Raw genomic sequence first — 18,967 nt, forward strand, 5'->3', positions numbered from 1 at the left:
AAAAGAATTGGTGATTTCAGTCTAGTTCTTAAAAGAGAATCAACCCCATTTCAGAAAATTCACTGCAACTAGCACCCTGGTTGGCAGCCTCAACAAAAAGGCATGGGTGTAATGTGAATGTAGAGGTTTAAGGTAATGTAAAAGTGTAATGTAAATTTCTAGAAAACATGACCTATGAGGAAAGATTGGAAAAAATTGGGTTTGTTTAGTCTGGAGAAGAGAAGACTGAGAGGGGACATGATAACAGTTTTCAAGTACATAAAAGGTGTTACAAGGCGGAGGGTGAAAAATTGTTCTTCTTAACCTCTGAGGACAGGACAAGAAGCTATGGGCTTAAATTGCAGCAAGGGGGTTTAGGTTGGACATTAGAAAAAACTTTCTGGCAGGATAGTTAAGCACTGGAACAAATTGCTTAGGGAGATTGTGGCATCTTTGTCATTGGAGGTTTTTAAGAACAGGTTAGACAAAAACCTGTCAGGAATGGTCTTACTTAGTTCTGCCTTGAGTGCAGGGGACTGGACTAGATGACCTACTGAGGTCTTTTCCAGTCCTACACTTCTATGATTCTATGAATGGAGCCCCAACCACCCTCTCAGTCCTAGCAGTGATCCCATGCAGAAATGTGCAGAAGTGTACCAGGCTGTATCTGTTCTGTAGCTATAAAGAGCTAAGGTCTAGACTGAACCCATTGCTAACACCGGTGAGCAGTTACTTACGTATGTAGTCCCAAGAAAGTCACTAAAATTATTTGTGTGAATAACTGTTCACAAATTGGGCTCATGTGTATTGAAAGGAATGCTTTGCTCTTTGTGCATGGGAAAAGAAAATACAGGCTTCAGAATGGAGGGGTCACAAGCCTCCCTCTCAATCTTCTGCTTGGTATCCAGGGTCAGTAATGTAGAGAATCCAAAAATCCAGAGCCCTTTCTGCCTGGGCCTCATGTGTCTTGCGTCATCTTTCATTGTTTCTTATTAACCTTTCCAACTTGGCAACCCTGTGAAATCAGAGCTGTTAGTGCGTCTGCTGAAAATAAACTATAAAAGATTTCTGAGAGGTCACACTAGGGGTGGTCTAAACCAAAAACCTTAGGTCTGAGCATCTCATGAACACTGGGCAAGTTTGGATCTAGATTCACATCTAATTTTGAGGATTTGCCTTTCTATCTCTCAGCCACTGTGCTCCCTTTCTCCTCAAAATTTGGACAAGTTCAGGTCCAGACCAGAACTTTGCCCCCTATTCTGAGTCTAATTCAAAGGGAAGACCTAACATCCGGAGGAAGTTAGTTAAGTAGGTAGGTTTTAATTTCAGGCTCAGCTCCTCAGCATCCATTGATGTATGTGTCAGAAAACCTCCGACTGCACTTGTACACACACACAGTAATGCGCTGCTTAAGGCTGGGATGTCCACATTTTACAACACTGAGGGCTGCACTGACAATTTGCCTGTGGGCTACACACTTCATTTGCTAACACAGTTTCCATACAGTACATAACAAAATGCACATTACCACACTATATGCTTGAACTATATTCTTCTTCAATTTAATACGATGGCTAGAAAGGGCCTGGTATATGAATTCATAATCCGTACCAATCTGAACTCCTCTGCTCTCACCTCCAGTGACATGTGCAGAGACCAGTCACTGCGAGCAGTCGAGATAGGAGCTTAGGAGAGAAGAAACCACCTACTTCAGGACAGTGCCAGGACTCTCAGCTGCACTGTGTTATAAATAAAGGAATGGAAGAGGGGAAAGCTGATGTCATTACTTCTCCCACCAACTCCTTTGGAGCTGCCGGATTGTAGGGGATGAAGTATCCCCTGGTGAGGAGCCAGATGCCTGGAAGGTGCTAAATCCTCTCACCACCCACTGAACGCCTAGACATTCAGACCAAATTCCAATGAATTTTTTTTTAACTGTGGTGCAGTTATTTGGGACCATTTTAGTTTACTTTGCCTATTTTACTTAGCCAGGAAAAGGGTATTAAATTATCTATCTATCTCCCCAGAGAGAGGGAAGGAAATCCCCAACATGCCTAAGGATTTCACAGCTGAAATAACCTTTAAACAAAGGAGGAGGATGGGTCTGAAATGAGCACTGAGAAGGTCAAGGTCATGACTAATACCTGGAAAACAAAATGGTTATTACAGTGTCTCCCCTCACATATGGAGTATGTCTGTCAGAGGACAGATATTTTTTGTTTTGGACTGACACTCAGATTCAGTTAGGGGATAGCAAGTACTCCACAATGTTTTTCTGTGTAGTTCAAGGACTGAAGACAATGGGAGTTACAGGCATTCAGCAGCACCTCACTTTTCTGTATAGAGGTGCAAGTGATTTGGGACCTGAGCCAAAGGCTACTGAAGTCGACGGAGTCTTTCCATGACTTCAATAAGCTTTGGAGCGCTCCCCCCTCCCCCGGTCTCTGTGATACAACTAAGGACAGTCTTCTGTTCCAATACTGAGCGGGATGCTGGAAAGCTCATACCTTAGTCCTTCAGCACTGTGTATACCTTTCCCTGACTTCCCAGATTCAACCCTGCATTGCCTTACCTGATAATAATTCATCAGAGGACTTGGAAGCATAGCACCTTTGGCCTGAGGATCTGAAAGCACTGTACAGTCAGTCACAACTAATCTTCACAAGAGACAGGTGAGATAAGTAAATATTTGATTTACAACTATTATTCATTAATTGACCAGTACTAGGTGTTTTTCTCTGCCTGTCTACAATGAATCGAAGGTCTCAGCCCAGTTCTGGCTGAACAAGTGTCCATCTGAAAAAACCAACAGCAAAACTGGCATCCTACTTGGCAGTAGTACTATCCTCTCAGTCCTGCAGGTGGTGCCTCCAGGGGAGGACAAAAGTACATTGCTAGGCCAATCTGGGGCAGGTCAGACTGCTGCTACCCAGTCTGTACTTGCTTTGGGGGTGTATAGATTCTCTCATTCTCCAAAGCATTTTTCACCAGCACTTCACTGAAATCAAACGTCAAGCTGATTCAGCTCGGGGGTGGAGGGGGGCAGATAAACAGCCCTTTTTCTTGGTTTTATCAAAACAAGATGTGCTAAGAGACCTCCTCAGGGTAGATTTTCTTCTCTACCTTGTTCAGAGGTGAGCATACTGGTGGAACTCAATAATGACAAAGAAAAACAGAGGGTCAGATTTCACTCTTAAGTTGCTGTGTCACAAGAACCTGAGTAGTGAGGTTTGTTTGGTTTTGATTTTGGGTTTTTTTTGCCTGAATTTTCATACATGACTTCAAGGTCCAGCTTGAATCACTTGTAGATCTGCTGACTGGACCACCCAGAATGATACCAAGCTTTCTAATGTGAAATTGGTCTCCTCCTTTTTAAAAAAAAACAAAAAAACCTTTTCCTTTTCTTATTACCACTGCTGCCTCCAGACTGGCAAAATAAAGGAGAGATTTGTAAACTCATCCCAACCCTGTGCAAACATAGAAAAAAATAGCAGTTATCAAACATTTGAAGTCAATGTCCCAGCTTCTCATCCAGTGTAAATTGGTGCAGCTTCACTGAAATAAATGGGGCTGTGAAGATATGCCCTACCTGAAGCACAATCATTTTTATATGGGGGGAAACCTTACTGAGAACTTTGTAGTGAACCCATCTCTTGGCACTAAATCAGTCCCCCTGTCTGCTCCCGCCACCCTCTCACTACCCCTCAAACCCTACATGATAATATGAAAAAGTAGCACTGATTTCTTGTATTAACCCAGACGTACTAATCAAGGTAAGTGTAGGCTTTGGGACTTTTCCATAGTGTTGAATTAATTCTTCTGGAGTAGTATAGAAAAAGGAACAGCTGTTTTCTCTCCACCAAAGCTTTGACTGTCATGTTATTCACTGCTTTAAGACGCTGAAAACGTTGTAAGGTAAACATTGCTGAACTGGTTACAGATTCCTTTGAAAATACTGTCTGGGTTTTTTGAGACAGCTGCCAAGTATCAGAGCATGATGATTTATTTGCAACAAGTGTAGTAGGGTAATGTGTTCTGCTGATGATTTGTCCTTCTCAGATCTCCCACTTGGGCAATGAATTGTTGCCAAGTCTCAAAATCACATAACTTTCGTCATAAGAAAGTGTTGCTGAGAGGCTACATTGGAATCAATTCATTATGCTAAACATGTGCCAGTAAAGGCTGCTATTAAGTCTGGAACACACCAGCTTTGCTATTAGCAATTGATGAATCTGTAGATTACTGTCTCTGCTGGCATCTGAATCTGTAGATTTGTCTGTAATCCATTAACATGCCACTAGGCGTCATCATTGTAAAAAATGTTTGGATAAAATTACCCACCCTTTGCAACATTCTATCAGTAGTTAGTGGAAATGATCTAGGCTCAACTTTTTTTTTCTTTCCGATTTCTGGTCCACTGTACGGAACTGCTGAATCACTGCACCCTCTAGCAGCTCTAGTCATATCCTCTTTTCAGCCTGCACCACTCATTTGCAGAAATGACTTTTAGTGACTCCACTCCCATTCCTAAAAAAATACAATCTGGACCCCCACATTATTTATGCTGACATCATCTGACATAAATGGGGAATGAATTTAGGCCAAGATGTGTATCTCCTCTATGGTTCCCTTTCCCAGCAAAATCTGACAAGCCATTTGATTCCAAACCTACTGCTGACCCAACTAGTTTCTTTTTCCAGGTTCATGAGGAGTAACAAAAGCCCAATAAAAACAAGTGGAAACAATATTTGATTTTATTTTGGGGGTATTTCCCAAATACTTAATTTCACTGAGCTTTGTGTGTTCTCTTAAAAAGGGAAACTTAATTACATTTGTGGAATTATTGTGAGGTTTTACAAATAAAGTCAAACTGATTTCAGTGCATTTGCTGCAATCTGCATCTTAAAATCATTCTGATCACTACTTTGTCTAACTTTATTCCACCTCAGGATCAGGGAGTTCAAGGGCTCTAGCTGCATGATGTACTGAGAGTTAATGGGTTTGCCTTTTGTAAGACAACTCTGTCTGATTTTAGGTGCCTGCAAGGAAAAGCATGACCCAAAGCTGTAGAGTCCACAACCCATCCTGGTACAATATGCAAAACTTCAAACTGCAGCGGCAAGGAGAAAGAGGACTTGCTGTTGTACCTCCATAAGACACCAAGAATGTTTTATAAACGAATCTTAGGTTTTGCTATTTCACCTATCATTAAGGCCTGAAGAAGGTAAATAGAGTTGCCAAGTGTTGTCCATAATGGACGTTATAGTGGATTCTGTTCTCCTCCTCCTCAAAATACCTCATTGTGAAAGGACCCACTTCCAGCCACCTACCCTAGGTGTAGACTGGACCTCTACATAGATTGCTTCCGTCGACGTGCATGGGCTGAAATTGTGGAAAAGCAGCATCACTTGCCCCATAACCTCAGCCGTGCTGAACACAACACCATCAACAGCCTCAGGAACAACTCTGACATCATAATCAAAAAGGCTAACAAAGGAGGTGCTGTCGTCATCATGAATAAGTTGGAATATGAACAAGAGGCTGCTAGGCAGCTCTCTAACTCCACATTCTACAAGCCATTATCCTCTGATCCCACTGATGATTACCAAAAGAAACTACACCATCTGCTCAAGAAACTCCCTGAAAAAGCACAGGAACAGATCTGTACAGACACATGCCTAGAACCCCGACTAGAGGTATTCTATTTGCTACCCAAGATCCATAAACCTGGACGCCCCATCATCTCAAGCATTGGCACCCTAACAGCAGGATTATTTGGCTATGTGGACTCTCTCCTCAAGCCCTACTCTACCTGCACTCCCAGCTATCTTCGAGACACCACTGACTTCCTGAGGAAACTACAATCCATCGGTGATCTTCCAGAAAACACCATCCTGGCCACTATGGATGTAGAAGCCCTCTACACGAACATTCCACACAAATATGGACTACAAGCCATCAGGAACAGTATCCCCGATAATATCACGGCTAACCTGGTGGCTGAACTTTGTGACTTTGTCCTCACCTACAACTATTTCACATTTGGGGACAATATATACCTTCAAGTCAGCGGCACTGCTATGGGTACCTGCATGGCCCCACAGTATGCCAACATTTTTATGGCTGACTTAGAACAACACTTCCTTAGCTCTCGTCCCCTAACGCCCCTACTCTACTTGTGCTACATTGATGACGTCTTCATCATCTGGACCCATGGAGAAGAAGCCCTTGAGGAATTCTACCATGATTTTAACAATTTCCATCCCACCATCAACCTCAGCCTAGACCAATCCACACAAGCGGTCCATTTCCTAGACACTACTATGCTCATAAGTGATGGTCACATAAACACCACCCTATACCGGAAACCTACTGACCGCTATACTTACCAACATGCCTCCAGCTTCCATCCAGGACACACCACACGATCCATTGTCTACAGCCAAGCTCTAAGATACAACCGCATTTGCTCCAATACCTCAGACAGAGACAAACACCTATAAGATCTCTATCAAGCATTCTTAAAACTACAGTACCCACCTGCTGAAGTGAAAAACCAGATTGACAGAGCCAGAAGAGTACCCAGAAGTCACCTATGACAGGACAGGCCCAACAAAGAAAATAACAGAACGCCACTAGCCGTCACCTTCAGCCCCCAACTAAAACCTCTCCAGCGCATCATCAAAGATCTACAACCTATCCTGAAAGATGATCCCTCACTCTCACAGATCTTGGGAGACAGACCAGTCCTCGCTTACAGACAGCCCCCCAACCTGAAGCAAATACTCACCAGCAACCGCACACCATACAACATAAACACTAACCCAGGAACCTATCCTTGCAACAAAGCCCGATGCCAACTCTGTCCACATATCTATTCAAGTGACACCATCATAGGATCTAAGCACATCAGCCACACCATCAGGGGCTCGTTCACCTGCACATCTACCAACGTGATATATGCCATCATGTGCCAGCAATGCCCCTCTGCCATATACATTGGCCAAACCGGACAGTCTCTACGCAAAAGAATAAATGGACACAAATCTGACCTCAGGAATCATAACATTCAAAAACCAGTGGGAGAACACTTCAACCTCTCTAACCACTCAGTGACAGACTTGAAGGTGGCAATTTTGCAACAAAAAAACTTCAAAAACAGACTCCAACAAGAGACTGCTGAACTTGAATTAATATGCAAATTAGATACAATTAACTTAGGTTTGAACAGAGACTGGAAATGGTTGGGTCATTACACTAATTAAATCTATTTCCCCATGTTAAAATATCCTCACACCTTCTATGGGTCATCTCGATTATCACTTCAAAGGTTGTTGTTTTTTTGTTTTGTTTTTTTTCTCTCTCCTGCTGATGATAGCTCATCTCAATTGATTGGCCGCTTACAGTTGGTATGGCTACTCCCACCTTTTCATGTTCTCTGTATGTATAAATATCTTCTTTCTGTGTGTTCCATTCTATGCATCCGATGAAGTGGGCTGTAGCCCACGAATGCTTATGCTCAAATAAATGTGTTAGTCTCTAAGGTGTCACAAGTACTCCTGTTCTTTTTGCAGATACAGACTAACATGGCTGCTACTCTGAAACCTACCCTAGGCTGTAATTTAATTAATCCAGCTACAATGGAATAGGCATCAGGCACTTCAGGTGCTGCTCATGTGCCAGCTCCAGAGTTCCCATCAAACCAAACAATTCCTTTTACTTAGTGGTTACTGTAACTGAAGCTGCCTGTGGAACTATTTTGAAACAGTTTAACAAATTAACTAGACATAAAATAATAGAAATTGACACCATATTCAAGTGTTTCCCAAGGAGAGATCCAGACCCTTTTGCACCACCATAGCAGTGTGAAGGGATCAGGACAAAGATGAGAAACCCACCTTGCATATTTCATTAATTTAATAATGCCTCACAAATCAATCCCTCCAGTCCTCTGATCATATTTATCTCTGTGGTTATAAGGTGCTCAGAACTGAATGCAGCATTTCAGGTGTGATTGCATAAGAACCGGATAGAGTGGAACTGTTACACCCCTGTTCTGTGGGGTGACATCTTTGCATAGCAGCCCGTGTTTGCATTTGTCTTTGAGCTACTGAATCACATTGCAAACTTGTGCCTAATTTGCTGTCTAATATAACCCCCTGCATATTTCTTTCAGCATTGCTGCTTTTCAAGTCTCTCCCTCCCACGAACATCTGCTTTTCAGATTACTATGCTAAATCATCCTTTTGATTTAGTCTCCCTGGTCATGTTCTCGGTAAACTTAATCAGATATGAAATAACACGTGTTTAAACAAAGTACAAAAAGAACAGTTCATCTATATAAAAATGGAAGGTTTAGAAAGAGCAGGCACATTAGAAAAGGGGTAGCTTCAATGGTCAATTAGATAGGACACTACTATGTCTAACTTGATTTCTCATCTAAATTTTATGGAAGTCCTAACTTAGGGTTAACTTGATCTTCCCTTTCCAAGTGTGTTATATTTAACATGTTTACGTTGTGAATTGCCTGCTATGTCACTGCTTGGTAAATGAGTAAAGCTGATAATTAGGTATGTTGGAGCCAGATCCAAGCTACAGGGACTGGAGTCTTGGACCCTGATCCACAGCCCAGTGAAGTCAATGGGAGTCTTTCTACTGATCCCAGAACTCTTTGGATCAGGCCTTTGAAGTCTGAAAAGAGTCCTGTGAATGCTGCTACTTGGTGTATATATATATACACACACACACACACCATATGGTCACCTGGGAAAGGAGGAGATGCTCTCTAGCCTATTACTATTCTTATGTCCTTGTCTTTAGGCATTGTACAAGGGCCTGTTATTTTACAGAAGAATATTCAGAGGCTTAGGGGGTAGATTTTCAAAGGCATAAAGGACAATTAGGTGCCCAACTTCCAGTCATGTCCAATGGGAGTTGGATGCCTAACAGCCTTCATGCCTTTGAAAATCTCCTCATTAGTCAGTAAGAGCACTCTTGTCCAGTGGCCTTCCCTCCCCCCACCTTATCTGGGCCATCCAACCTCCTTCTTATTATTATTTTTGGTAGAGGATTTGGCAGGCAACGGTGGTGAAAATCAAAACCATGCTTCTTATTTGGCTGGTTTTCAGGAGCTTGTTCACGTGCACCTGGAGCATTTCCGTAAGGTTCCCATTCACCATTCCATTGGTCACCTTCCTTTTCCCTGTAGCCCTGCTTTTCACTTACATGCGTGCTGCTGAACACACAGGTGAACGTGGTACAGCCTGGAGATGTTTGCCAATGGAACTTTGAACTTCAGCTCTCACTATTTGCTTTGATGACCCACACTTTCATTTTCTCTGTGCATTAGCTAGTGAGCAGGGAGGGTTTTTTTTCTTGCTGCTGATGCAAAATCATAGTGGTTGCATCAGATACAGAATAATCTTTTACCTACTGCTGCTGTAAATGGACTGGGAGTGAAGCTTTTCATTGCTGTTTTGCTCACCCACTTTCAGCAGTCATCAGGGTCAACAGCTGAAAAAAACATGGACAAAAAAGTAATCTCACCCCCCCACACACAAACACACCCCCATCACACACACTCCTAATTTTCATTTTAAAAATAATGTCAGTTAAATGATACTGTTCATGAAAGATTCTGGACTGAAAGCCCTGGAGGCTGAATTTCTCTGTACATCTCCCGGACAAGTATGACATAGGCAGCAGTGCAAGTTTCCCCTGCCAGTGAGGTTCAGTCCTCACCTGGAATAGCCACTCCTATGAATCTGAACATATTTAATTTTCCTTGCCCATTCAATCCATTGCTGAGACAGCAAACAAATCTACTCAGTGAAGACTGTGATTAATGTTTTTTGAGGTGTGGATTCTTATCTGCCAGGGAGTAAACTATGACACCGACACATTTCAGACAGCTCGCACTCATCAGCTTATCCTGATTTTCAGTTATTTCTAACCTGAACCAGCTTTGATTCTATGACCTGAAGGTGGATGCTCTGTATCCATTTACCAATCTCCAGGCCACTCATTTGCTCTTATTTAACATTTATTCAGGGCATGCAATGTTCTAGGCACTTTACAGAATGTGTATAAGGAAAGTTTCCTGCCCTGAAGATGTCATAACCTAAGAAGAGACAAAGTAGAACAACTGATGACAGGACGGGCTGAGGGAAGGTGCATGAGACTATAAACTCTTTGGGTTAGGGACTGTCTCTTTGTACAGCACCTAGCACAAGGGGGTCCTGATCCAGGACTGGGGCGCCGTGGCACTATAGTAATATAATGTGAGAACCTGCAGGGATGGAACTGTGGGGGCTTAGGGCTGCTGATGCCTCCACATTGCCACAGGAGGCTTAGGCTGGGCTCCCATGGGAAGACCCTGTGAGACTGGGCTTGCAGGAAGTACCAACCACCAGGACTGGAGGGACAGCTTCAGAAAGCCCCCCGATTGGCTTATACCAGTATATAAACCAGGAAGCCATGAAAGGGAGCTGTCTGAGCAACAACATAGACTGCCTGCCTGTCTCTGCTCCAGACCCTGCTTGTGAGAGACCCTAGACTCCAGCTTCTGATCCTGCCTGCCTCCTAACTCTCGGTTTTCCCTCTGACCTGTCACGGGCTCTGACCTCGCAGTACCTGAGTTAGTTTGCTTTCTGACACCTGACTCTCGCTTTTGTCCTCTGGCCTATCTGGGACTCTGACCTCCCGGTATCTGACTTGGCCTGCTTCCTGACACTTGACTCTTGGTTTGCCCTCTGGTCTATCCTGGATCTGACCTCCTGGTACCCAACCTGCCCTGACTCCTGCTCCAACCACTAGATCTGACTGCCTGGGTCCTGGTCATCACATACAAATAAATAATAATGGGAAGATTGTAGGACCATGGGCACGGCAGTCAAATCATGTGGTGGTTTTGATACAGTATACAACACTTCATGAAGATTACATACCTAATGTATTTAAATGTATTTTAGTTATGGTGTTTTCCATTCTACAGGAAATAACTGGCATTTCAGATACCAGAGTGTGGTAACTGTTGGCAAAATATGAATTTTTAATGACAACCAATGTAATTCTATTTTCTCATTGAGGCTCAGGACACACAGAAGTGGTTAGATACTAATTATTTATTATTAGTAAGTCTACATACTTACTCAAATAAATTATATAATGTCTATATAACTGGTCAGATCATGAGCTGGTATAAATCAGCAGCAGTCAATTGAACAACATTAATTTATACCAGCCAAGGACCTGCCCTTAAATGACCACTCTAATGCCTCAGTTGCAATGACATTACTCTTTGTTTATTTTAGTCCAGCATTACAGCAGCAAGAAAGCAGTATCCCCATTTGAGTTCATCTGCTCCAGCGAGTCAATACTCACCCTGATATTGCTGCTTGAGAATACTCAATATCCGGATTCATTTGTAAATTTCAGAGAAACTTTAATGGGACAAGAATAAAGTTTTCATCAAAAACATCTATACTCCATATGTATTGCTATAGCAATCCATTTTTATTTTACAATCCTGCTCTGACAATGAAAACACTGATTGGAAAATTTTGATTTCCCTTACCTCGCTGACGATCGTTGAGTGGGGTTGTTTATATACCCAGCCATCCTGGCATGAAGTAAGCGGCACGTTGCCCAAGCTGCTATTAGTAAAGCGGGACAGTGGGTTGGCACAGCTCACAGAGGTGTTATTCCACTCTATGTCAAACCTCTCACACTGGCCACTGGAAAACCTGTTCACCAGGTTCAGAGCTGGCACAGTATAGTTTTGTTCCTCTTCAAGGGTCCATCCACATCTCTCACTTAATTCAGCTGCACCAGGGATCCTGCACCAATAGTACTCTGGTGTGTGCCCAAGAAATACCACTCCAACAAATAGAAAAGAAAAAGTTATGCCGGTCTGGCAAAGGAGGAAAAAGACCCTCTTTTGGAACCTTCCAAATTCCCCAGCTTCTTTTAAAACCTCATCAAAAGACGGCATTGTGTGCAGTAGGTTTTCAATTCGGAGGGATCAAAGAGATGGCAGAGTCAACAGCTTTCAAACTTTCTAACTAGTCCTGGTGCTTCCTCTAGCAGTAGCTGTGTGGACTGTCTCTCTCCCTCTCCCTCTCCTCTCTCACACACACACACACATAATCACAGTAGCATAAGCAGCTTTGGAACAGAGCAAAGTTCCACCGACCCACCCAAAGTGTTACAGTATGTCAAGAGGCATGAGGCTTACACACAGCAGTTTAGGAGAGCAATATAAAGTGGGTAAACATATGGTAAGAGAGAAGGGGCGTGTGTTTCCTATCTATCCAGAATGTTAAACAGATTATGTAATAAAAACAATTAACTCTTTAGGGACAGGCGTGCAGTAAATACCAGCTCTGCAGGCAATGGCGTACTGCTGTTGTCCTTACAAAGGGGTCCCAGAAAAATGCAGAGTGTTAAATAAAAACGTAACCGAGAGGAAGCTGCTGCAAAAGTAGCAATGAGCGATGTTGTCAGCACTCTGGGTGGCAGTGAAAGAAATGTTCATAGAAAGCTATGAAGTCTCCCCTTCAGCCACAGGAGTTATTTCTGCAGCAATGTTCTAGTACTCATCCAACGTGCTATTGAACCATCTGTGCAGCTTTTATTGGAACTGCTTTTTCCTTTCTATGTTATAATTAAAGAAAGGCTGTCAGGTAGTGTATGCCCAAAATGTCAGAGTTTCTTTTCAAAATAGGTCTATCTGTGCTTTGACCTATTTATGTAGGTTTTTATATGGCCTCATTCATCTTAGTATCTGAGTGTCCCCTGCTCTCTCCTTTCCCAGAGGAGCTATACATTTAGTTAGTTGATAAGTTTGCTTGGGGGCCAGGGACTTGTGGGGGCCAGAGATCAAGGTGGGCTGGGGGTGGGTGGGTGGCAGTTCCAGAGGGCAATCTAAGCCACAGAAAGAATGGGGTTTGCATTTAAAATTCTGAAAGTGGTGAGATTTGTGGCCACTCTTATCTCTTTACAGGAATAAGTCGAGGTCCAGTTCCCAGGGCAGTTCTGTCTCCGGCAATTACCTGTCTCTTACTGGTCATAGTTGTCACTGATGGAATGTTATGGTTGCGGAGATAGAAGCAAACTTTCAGGTAGCTAGGTCCAATCCCATGGAGGGCTTTGAATATCAGGACAGACAACTTGAAATGGTGCCCAGGGAGGGAGCACAGATCTGAGGTGATGTGCTCATGATGATTTGTGTTGCTAAACAGATGAGCTTTTGTATCAGGTCGAGCTCTTACAGGGTGTGTGGTTTCAGTCCTAGATATAATGAGCTGCAAAATAATGAAACCGGGAGGTCATGAATGCATGGCTCACTGTGGGCAGGTCTGTGTCTGATGTGGTGTGGTGCAGTGCAGTCTTCTGGCCAGTTGCAGACAAAAGTGGGTGGTGTTTTTTTTTTTTGCCACCAGAATTATCTGTGAAGCCAATAAAACTAAAGAGTCCAAGAGAAAGAGGGCTTATCCCTGAAAATCTCAATGATCGGGGAGGAGAACTTTTCTCAGGATAATCAGTGGCTCAGAGGGCCATGCTTAGCTGAATTCAACCCAAATTCCAAGCCTCTTATAGTTTCACTCCTTTGTGATAAAATCTGCATTTAAAATATGACCACTCAAATATGAAACGAAAAGACTTAGTTTAGCAAAGCCCCACCAACTGTAAGATTTAAAAAAAAAAAAAAAAAAAAAAAAAAACCCTGAGAAATCTAAAAGACAAACATTCCTTCTAACCTTCATCCCTTTTAGCAGCTAGACTCTGTATCTGGAAGTTGTTACAGAACAGTGCTTGTGTTAGGTTGGCAAGCTCAGTTCCCATCCATGTGAACCCAGTTCCCAACTCATAATTTTGAGATATCATCACTTGAGTCCCCCAGTTGTCCTGGTCAAGCCAAAAGTCAGATGGTAAAACCAAGAAACATAGGCAGACTCTGTAACTGCACTAAACAAGAGCTGGGCATGTAACAGCTTTTTCAGTTGCCAGCAGTTTTGAACAATAAATCATTTTGGGTCAAACAGAAACATTTACAGCAAATTAGAGAGTCAAAAAAATTGCTTGGGGTTGAATGAAGCATTTCTTTTCACCAAATCATTTTTGTTCTTAACCATTTTTTAAAAATAAAATTAAAGGAAATTTGGAAACAGGATATCAAAACATTCCATTTGGAAAATATCAAAACAAAACATTTCCATTTTGGGATTTTTTTGGTGACATTGACATGAATTTGCAATATGTTTTGATGTCTCTGAATCTGAAACTTCTCTGGGAAAAAGTTTCAACTGAAAAATGTCACCCAGCCCTACACTAGACCCACCAGTAAAGGGAGTTTGCCTCACTCCTGTACAGAGGGATGGCCAGCAGTCTATTTTCTAAGATGAGGCTTTGTGCTGTGAAATTAATAGCCATTTTATCTCAGATCATAATAACCAAGAATAATAATTTTCAATGGGAACAGCAGCACCAACGGGTCAAATTACCATATGAGACAAATAGGCTTAATTTATATTACAGTAATACTGCAGATAAAGGGGACACCTGGAAATTAGACATATTTGGGCAGATCTTCAGCTGGTGAAAATCACTGGAATTAGGAACATAAGACCAAAGGAACTGCCATACTGGATCAGACCAACAGTCCATCTAGTCCAGTGTCCTGTCTCTGACAATGGGCAGCACCAGACACTTCAGAGGAGGGTGTAAGCATCTCACAGTAGTTAGATGTGGGGTAATTTCCTGCAGACATTATATTTCCTTCTGATCTTTGTTAGAGATTGGCTTAAGGCCTGAAGCATGAGGTTTAATATCCCTTCTGTAGTGTACAGGAATAGGGTAACATCCCTTTAAATAGTTTGTGAGCCCACTAGTGGCCCTCACTGTCCTCTATATTCCACCAGAACTCTGCCAGAGCAGCAGTGTGTATGTGTGTAGCCAGGTGGTACAGGTTATATATGATTAGTAAACATGGCTATTTGGACCTCACTTTGCCCATATGGTTCCTTTATATTGCATATGTTGTATAGAGAGCACAAGACACAACACCTTCTAAAACCTTTGTTCCCATCAACTATGACAACTCTGGCTATTCTCGTTAACCTTATCCCTTTTTGATTCTTGCTAAGTTTTTGACTTCGACGACTTCATGTTGCAATGAGTTTGGGTCTCTAGTCTAATCACGTGTTGTCTGAAAAAATATTTCCTTTGATCAGTTTTAATTTGCCAACTTTTAATTGGTCAGTGGAGGTAGCTGCGGATCCAGCCCATTAACTCAAAAAAATCTTCTTGAATTGGAGCTATGTGGTGAGACCAAAGGGAGAAAATGCAGTCTAGTGGTTGGGGTACAGGCCTGGGAGTCAAAACTCATGGGTCTGTCCTATTAATCACTCATTATGGTCTTGTCTATACCAGAGAAATTTACCATGCAAAGTGACATTTGTTTCCCCTCAAACAATTGTGAAACACTTCTCGTCCACAAATGAAAGTGCTCCAAATTGGAACATCAGTTCTTCCAGCCTTCATCATTTTAGTGCCCTAGTGCAATCTCCCACAATGCACTGCCATGAACTGTTGGGTAAGAACCTGGAGGACACTGTGGCTGAAAAGGTTTAGTGGTAGTGTGGACATAGGGCAAACCTGCAGGTGTTCTTAACAAGTTTCAGTGAGGATGCACTGAACCATTTGTTCTTAACCTGGTTAAATATAGCAGGTTCAATACTCTAGTGTAGATGAGGCCCAAGTGATCACATTTCCTTAATATCTCTCTAGACTTCCATTTAACCATCTAAAAATGGTGCATTAATACTTGCTTACACCACTGGGTGTTGTGAGATTGAGTGTTGATAAAGGAATTTAAAATAAGCAAATTACAGATGCAGGCAGTGTGCATTAATATTATTCTAGAACAAGTGATTCTTAGATTACCTCAGGTTTTCCTGGAACTCCAATGTTAGTCTGGATATCAAAGTTTCAAATTGACATTTGATTTCTGGGAGATTGTTTTGGAAGAATTTATTGGCTAGTAATGCTGGTGTTGAGGAGTGCATTTGCTGCTGGAACATTCATCACTGTATAAAGTACAAAGCTGATCTAACTGGTCCAGAGAAAAAGGGAAATGCTCGCTGTGCCAAGTAAAGGAAGGGGACAGGGATGCAGCCAGAGGGGAAAATAAGGCCACCTGAACTAGCTTCATATAGTAATGGAGACACATGTCGTCAAAGAGCCCCTCTCTAAAGACACAGCCAACAAGTAAATATAAGGTCTGGGTCCCTCTGCCAGTGGTTTAAGGACAGGACTGGGAATCAGGATCACTGGCTTTTATTCCTAGCTCTGCCACTGACTGACTAATTCAAATGGCTCAATCCAGGTGTGCCATGGTTTCCTTTCCCATCAAATAAAGCCGAGAGATGCTCAGCTGCAAAGTTTATACCTAGATGCAAAGTTTGGGAGGTGTACGGATCCAGGGTTTTGGTTTGGGCCACTTTCTAAACCCAGGGATGATAATCCTTTCCCACCGCTGGTGCTCAGAACTTCTAAAAAGTGGGTGAAGAAACGAAGCTCTGAAATATCATTTACAGCTCTGAACAGCTCCAATTTACAACCAGAAACATATGTGTTATTTTTGTTTAGGTGAAAGTGGGGGAAGAAAAGGACCGGCTAGAATGAATCAAAGGCTACAGGTACATTTGGAGCTAGGGGTGTGAGTCCCAGCTTGCATGGATATACTCACACTAGCTCTCCTAGAGCTAGTGCACTAAAAACAATAGCGTAGCAGCGGTGGCCTGGGCAGTGTCAGCAGCTAACTGCCCCATGTATGTGCCCATGGGCTCCAGGCAGGTTGTACTCGGAGCAGCTACTCCATGCTGCTGCTTGCTGCTGCCCATGCTACCATGGCTACACACTACTATTTTTAGTGCGCTAGCTCACGTGCATATGTCTACGTGAACTGGGCATCGCCCCCAGCTCCAAGTGTAGACATAGCCATAGCAACGGCAGGCACTGGGCAAGCTCCCTGGCACAACTCTGCTTTTCCAGTTCAACACTGAACCCGCCCCTTCTAATTCAGGCCTGGGATGCTGTTGTGTTGTGCTTGTGAGACCTCAAAACTCATTTTCACTTGGGATTTGTTAGAGGTTTTGAACTGTATCCAGAACTGGAAGGCTAATTCATGCCATATCTAGTGTCCCTGGAAAACTTATTTGCCTAATATGTATGAACAGAACACTTCCCAGAACCAGAAAATCATGGCCATTTATAGTTACCGTACGTTTTCCAGCTCTCTGAAATTGTCTTAGGGCCGGTGCCAGTCCTGAGTCAAACCAGTATTTGGGGAAATTAATTGCATGCACACAGCACAAAGTGATGCTCTTTGATATCTGGAAGGAAGTAGAGGAGGTGAGAGATGAGAGAGAGACAGACAGATAAAAAATGGGCTGAGGCGTAAACAAAGAGAGAGAATAACTGAAGACGTGGGGAAGGGAAAGTAAAGGGTGAGGGGAAGGAGAGGTATGGCAGCAGTAGGAGGGGAGGAACAGTGACAGCAGCAGTGATGGAAGGGGGTATATTCAGAATTACAAATTAATTAATTACAAACATGAGTATTGCAGTGTTTGGAACTCTCTTTAGGAACCCAAATGTCACAACCAGTTAAGAGACAGGATGAAAACTATATTGTTCCAGCAAACTGTCTGTGGGAGCATTTCATGCAAAGATCAAATACATTGTGTGCCATCTCATGCCACTGTGCAGCTGATAACACAGATGATTGATTTAGATTTACAACCATTCTTCTTGTATCCTGGACTATTTTCAGCCCCATTGCTACATCCCAGCAAGATAACAATTGTCTGTACAGTACAGCCTAGCACAGGGATGAGGGAGGGTTGCATTGTTCAGTTCCCAGAAGCCTACGGGCATCACCCAATCTGTATAACCATTTATATTGTGAAACTATCTGCCCTGAATAAATAAAATGATCATTTAGCCTGTAAATTCCTCCTGACCAAAACTATGGGCCGGAGGCTCCATTGCTTTGTACTCTGGGTTGCTATTTACACCTCTGCCAGAGATCTACTACTGATGTAAACAAATGGAGAATTCTGACTTGCCAGCACTTTGCACATGTTTAAATGACAAGACAAGTTTCAGGCCCCTTGTTTCCTATAGGCCTGTTAAGCACTGAACTCACTTTCAATACTATATAAACAATAATAATAATACTAGTCCACATTTTTTGCATTAAAAGTGTCATGTTAAAATATCATTTATGATTATTTTGGTTCTCCTTTCTGTTTCTCTTGCTGCCACCAAAATATTTTAAAGCACAGGAACATGACTGCAGCATGTTGCACTCACCTTGATGCTGATCCTAGGGATATTAGACATTTACCAAGCTAATGAAAGTATGCGGAGTTACGATTGTTAATGCCAACAAAACCGTTTTGAAAAGATATGAAACGTCGATGCATCAGCGTTAAACCAGTATCTAACTATTAGGGGTGAGGATGAGGTGTACAGATACAGATTATCCCACATCTGCCTTTTGCAGGATTTCTTACACCTTCCCCTGAAGCACCTGGTCTGGCCAGTCTCAGAGACAGGATAGTGGCCTCGATGGGCCTCCTTCTGACCCAGTCTGGCAAGTACCATGTTCTGTTTCCTGCTTTCTCTACTTTTTTGTTAATTTTTCTTCTTCCTTCCATCTTCCACTTTCATTTTTTCCTTTGATCTCGCTCCATTTTTCGTCCTGCCTTTTTCTCTCCTTTCCAAAAGGTGGCAACACCACTCAATGGAATAGCATATTTCCCATGCCTCAGGGTCAATCTAACAAATTGTAGCTAACTCTGAGACATGGGAAATGTTCCTTTCCATCCTCAGGGTTTCCACCTTTTGGCCACAAGAAAAAGCACCACACTGCACTATATTTTCCTCTATAACTTTTCCACGGCCATTAGGCTATTTTTATCCC

At 42.6% G+C, this 18,967-nt stretch overlaps 1 protein-coding gene across 1 annotated transcript in view; it reads right to left on the reverse strand.

Moving 5' to 3' along the window:
- The window catches only part of SLC22A3 (solute carrier family 22 member 3), a 45,797-nt gene extending 33,605 nt beyond the window's left edge, over positions 1 to 12,192 (reverse strand). Inside the window, exon 1 of the mRNA XM_024195816.2 lies at positions 11,555 to 12,192. Within this exon, the coding sequence (XP_024051584.2) occupies positions 11,555 to 11,971 (417 nt within the window). The 5' untranslated portion in view covers positions 11,972 to 12,192. The remainder of the gene's footprint in view (positions 1 to 11,554) is intronic.
- Positions 12,193 to 18,967: the final 6,775 nt, after the last annotated feature.

The sequence above is a fragment of the Terrapene carolina genome, unplaced genomic scaffold (assembly GCF_002925995.2).
Source record: "Terrapene carolina triunguis isolate 2854851 unplaced genomic scaffold, T_m_triunguis-2.0 Scaffold85, whole genome shotgun sequence".
In the NCBI taxonomy this organism is placed as follows: domain Eukaryota; kingdom Metazoa; phylum Chordata; order Testudines; family Emydidae; genus Terrapene; species Terrapene triunguis.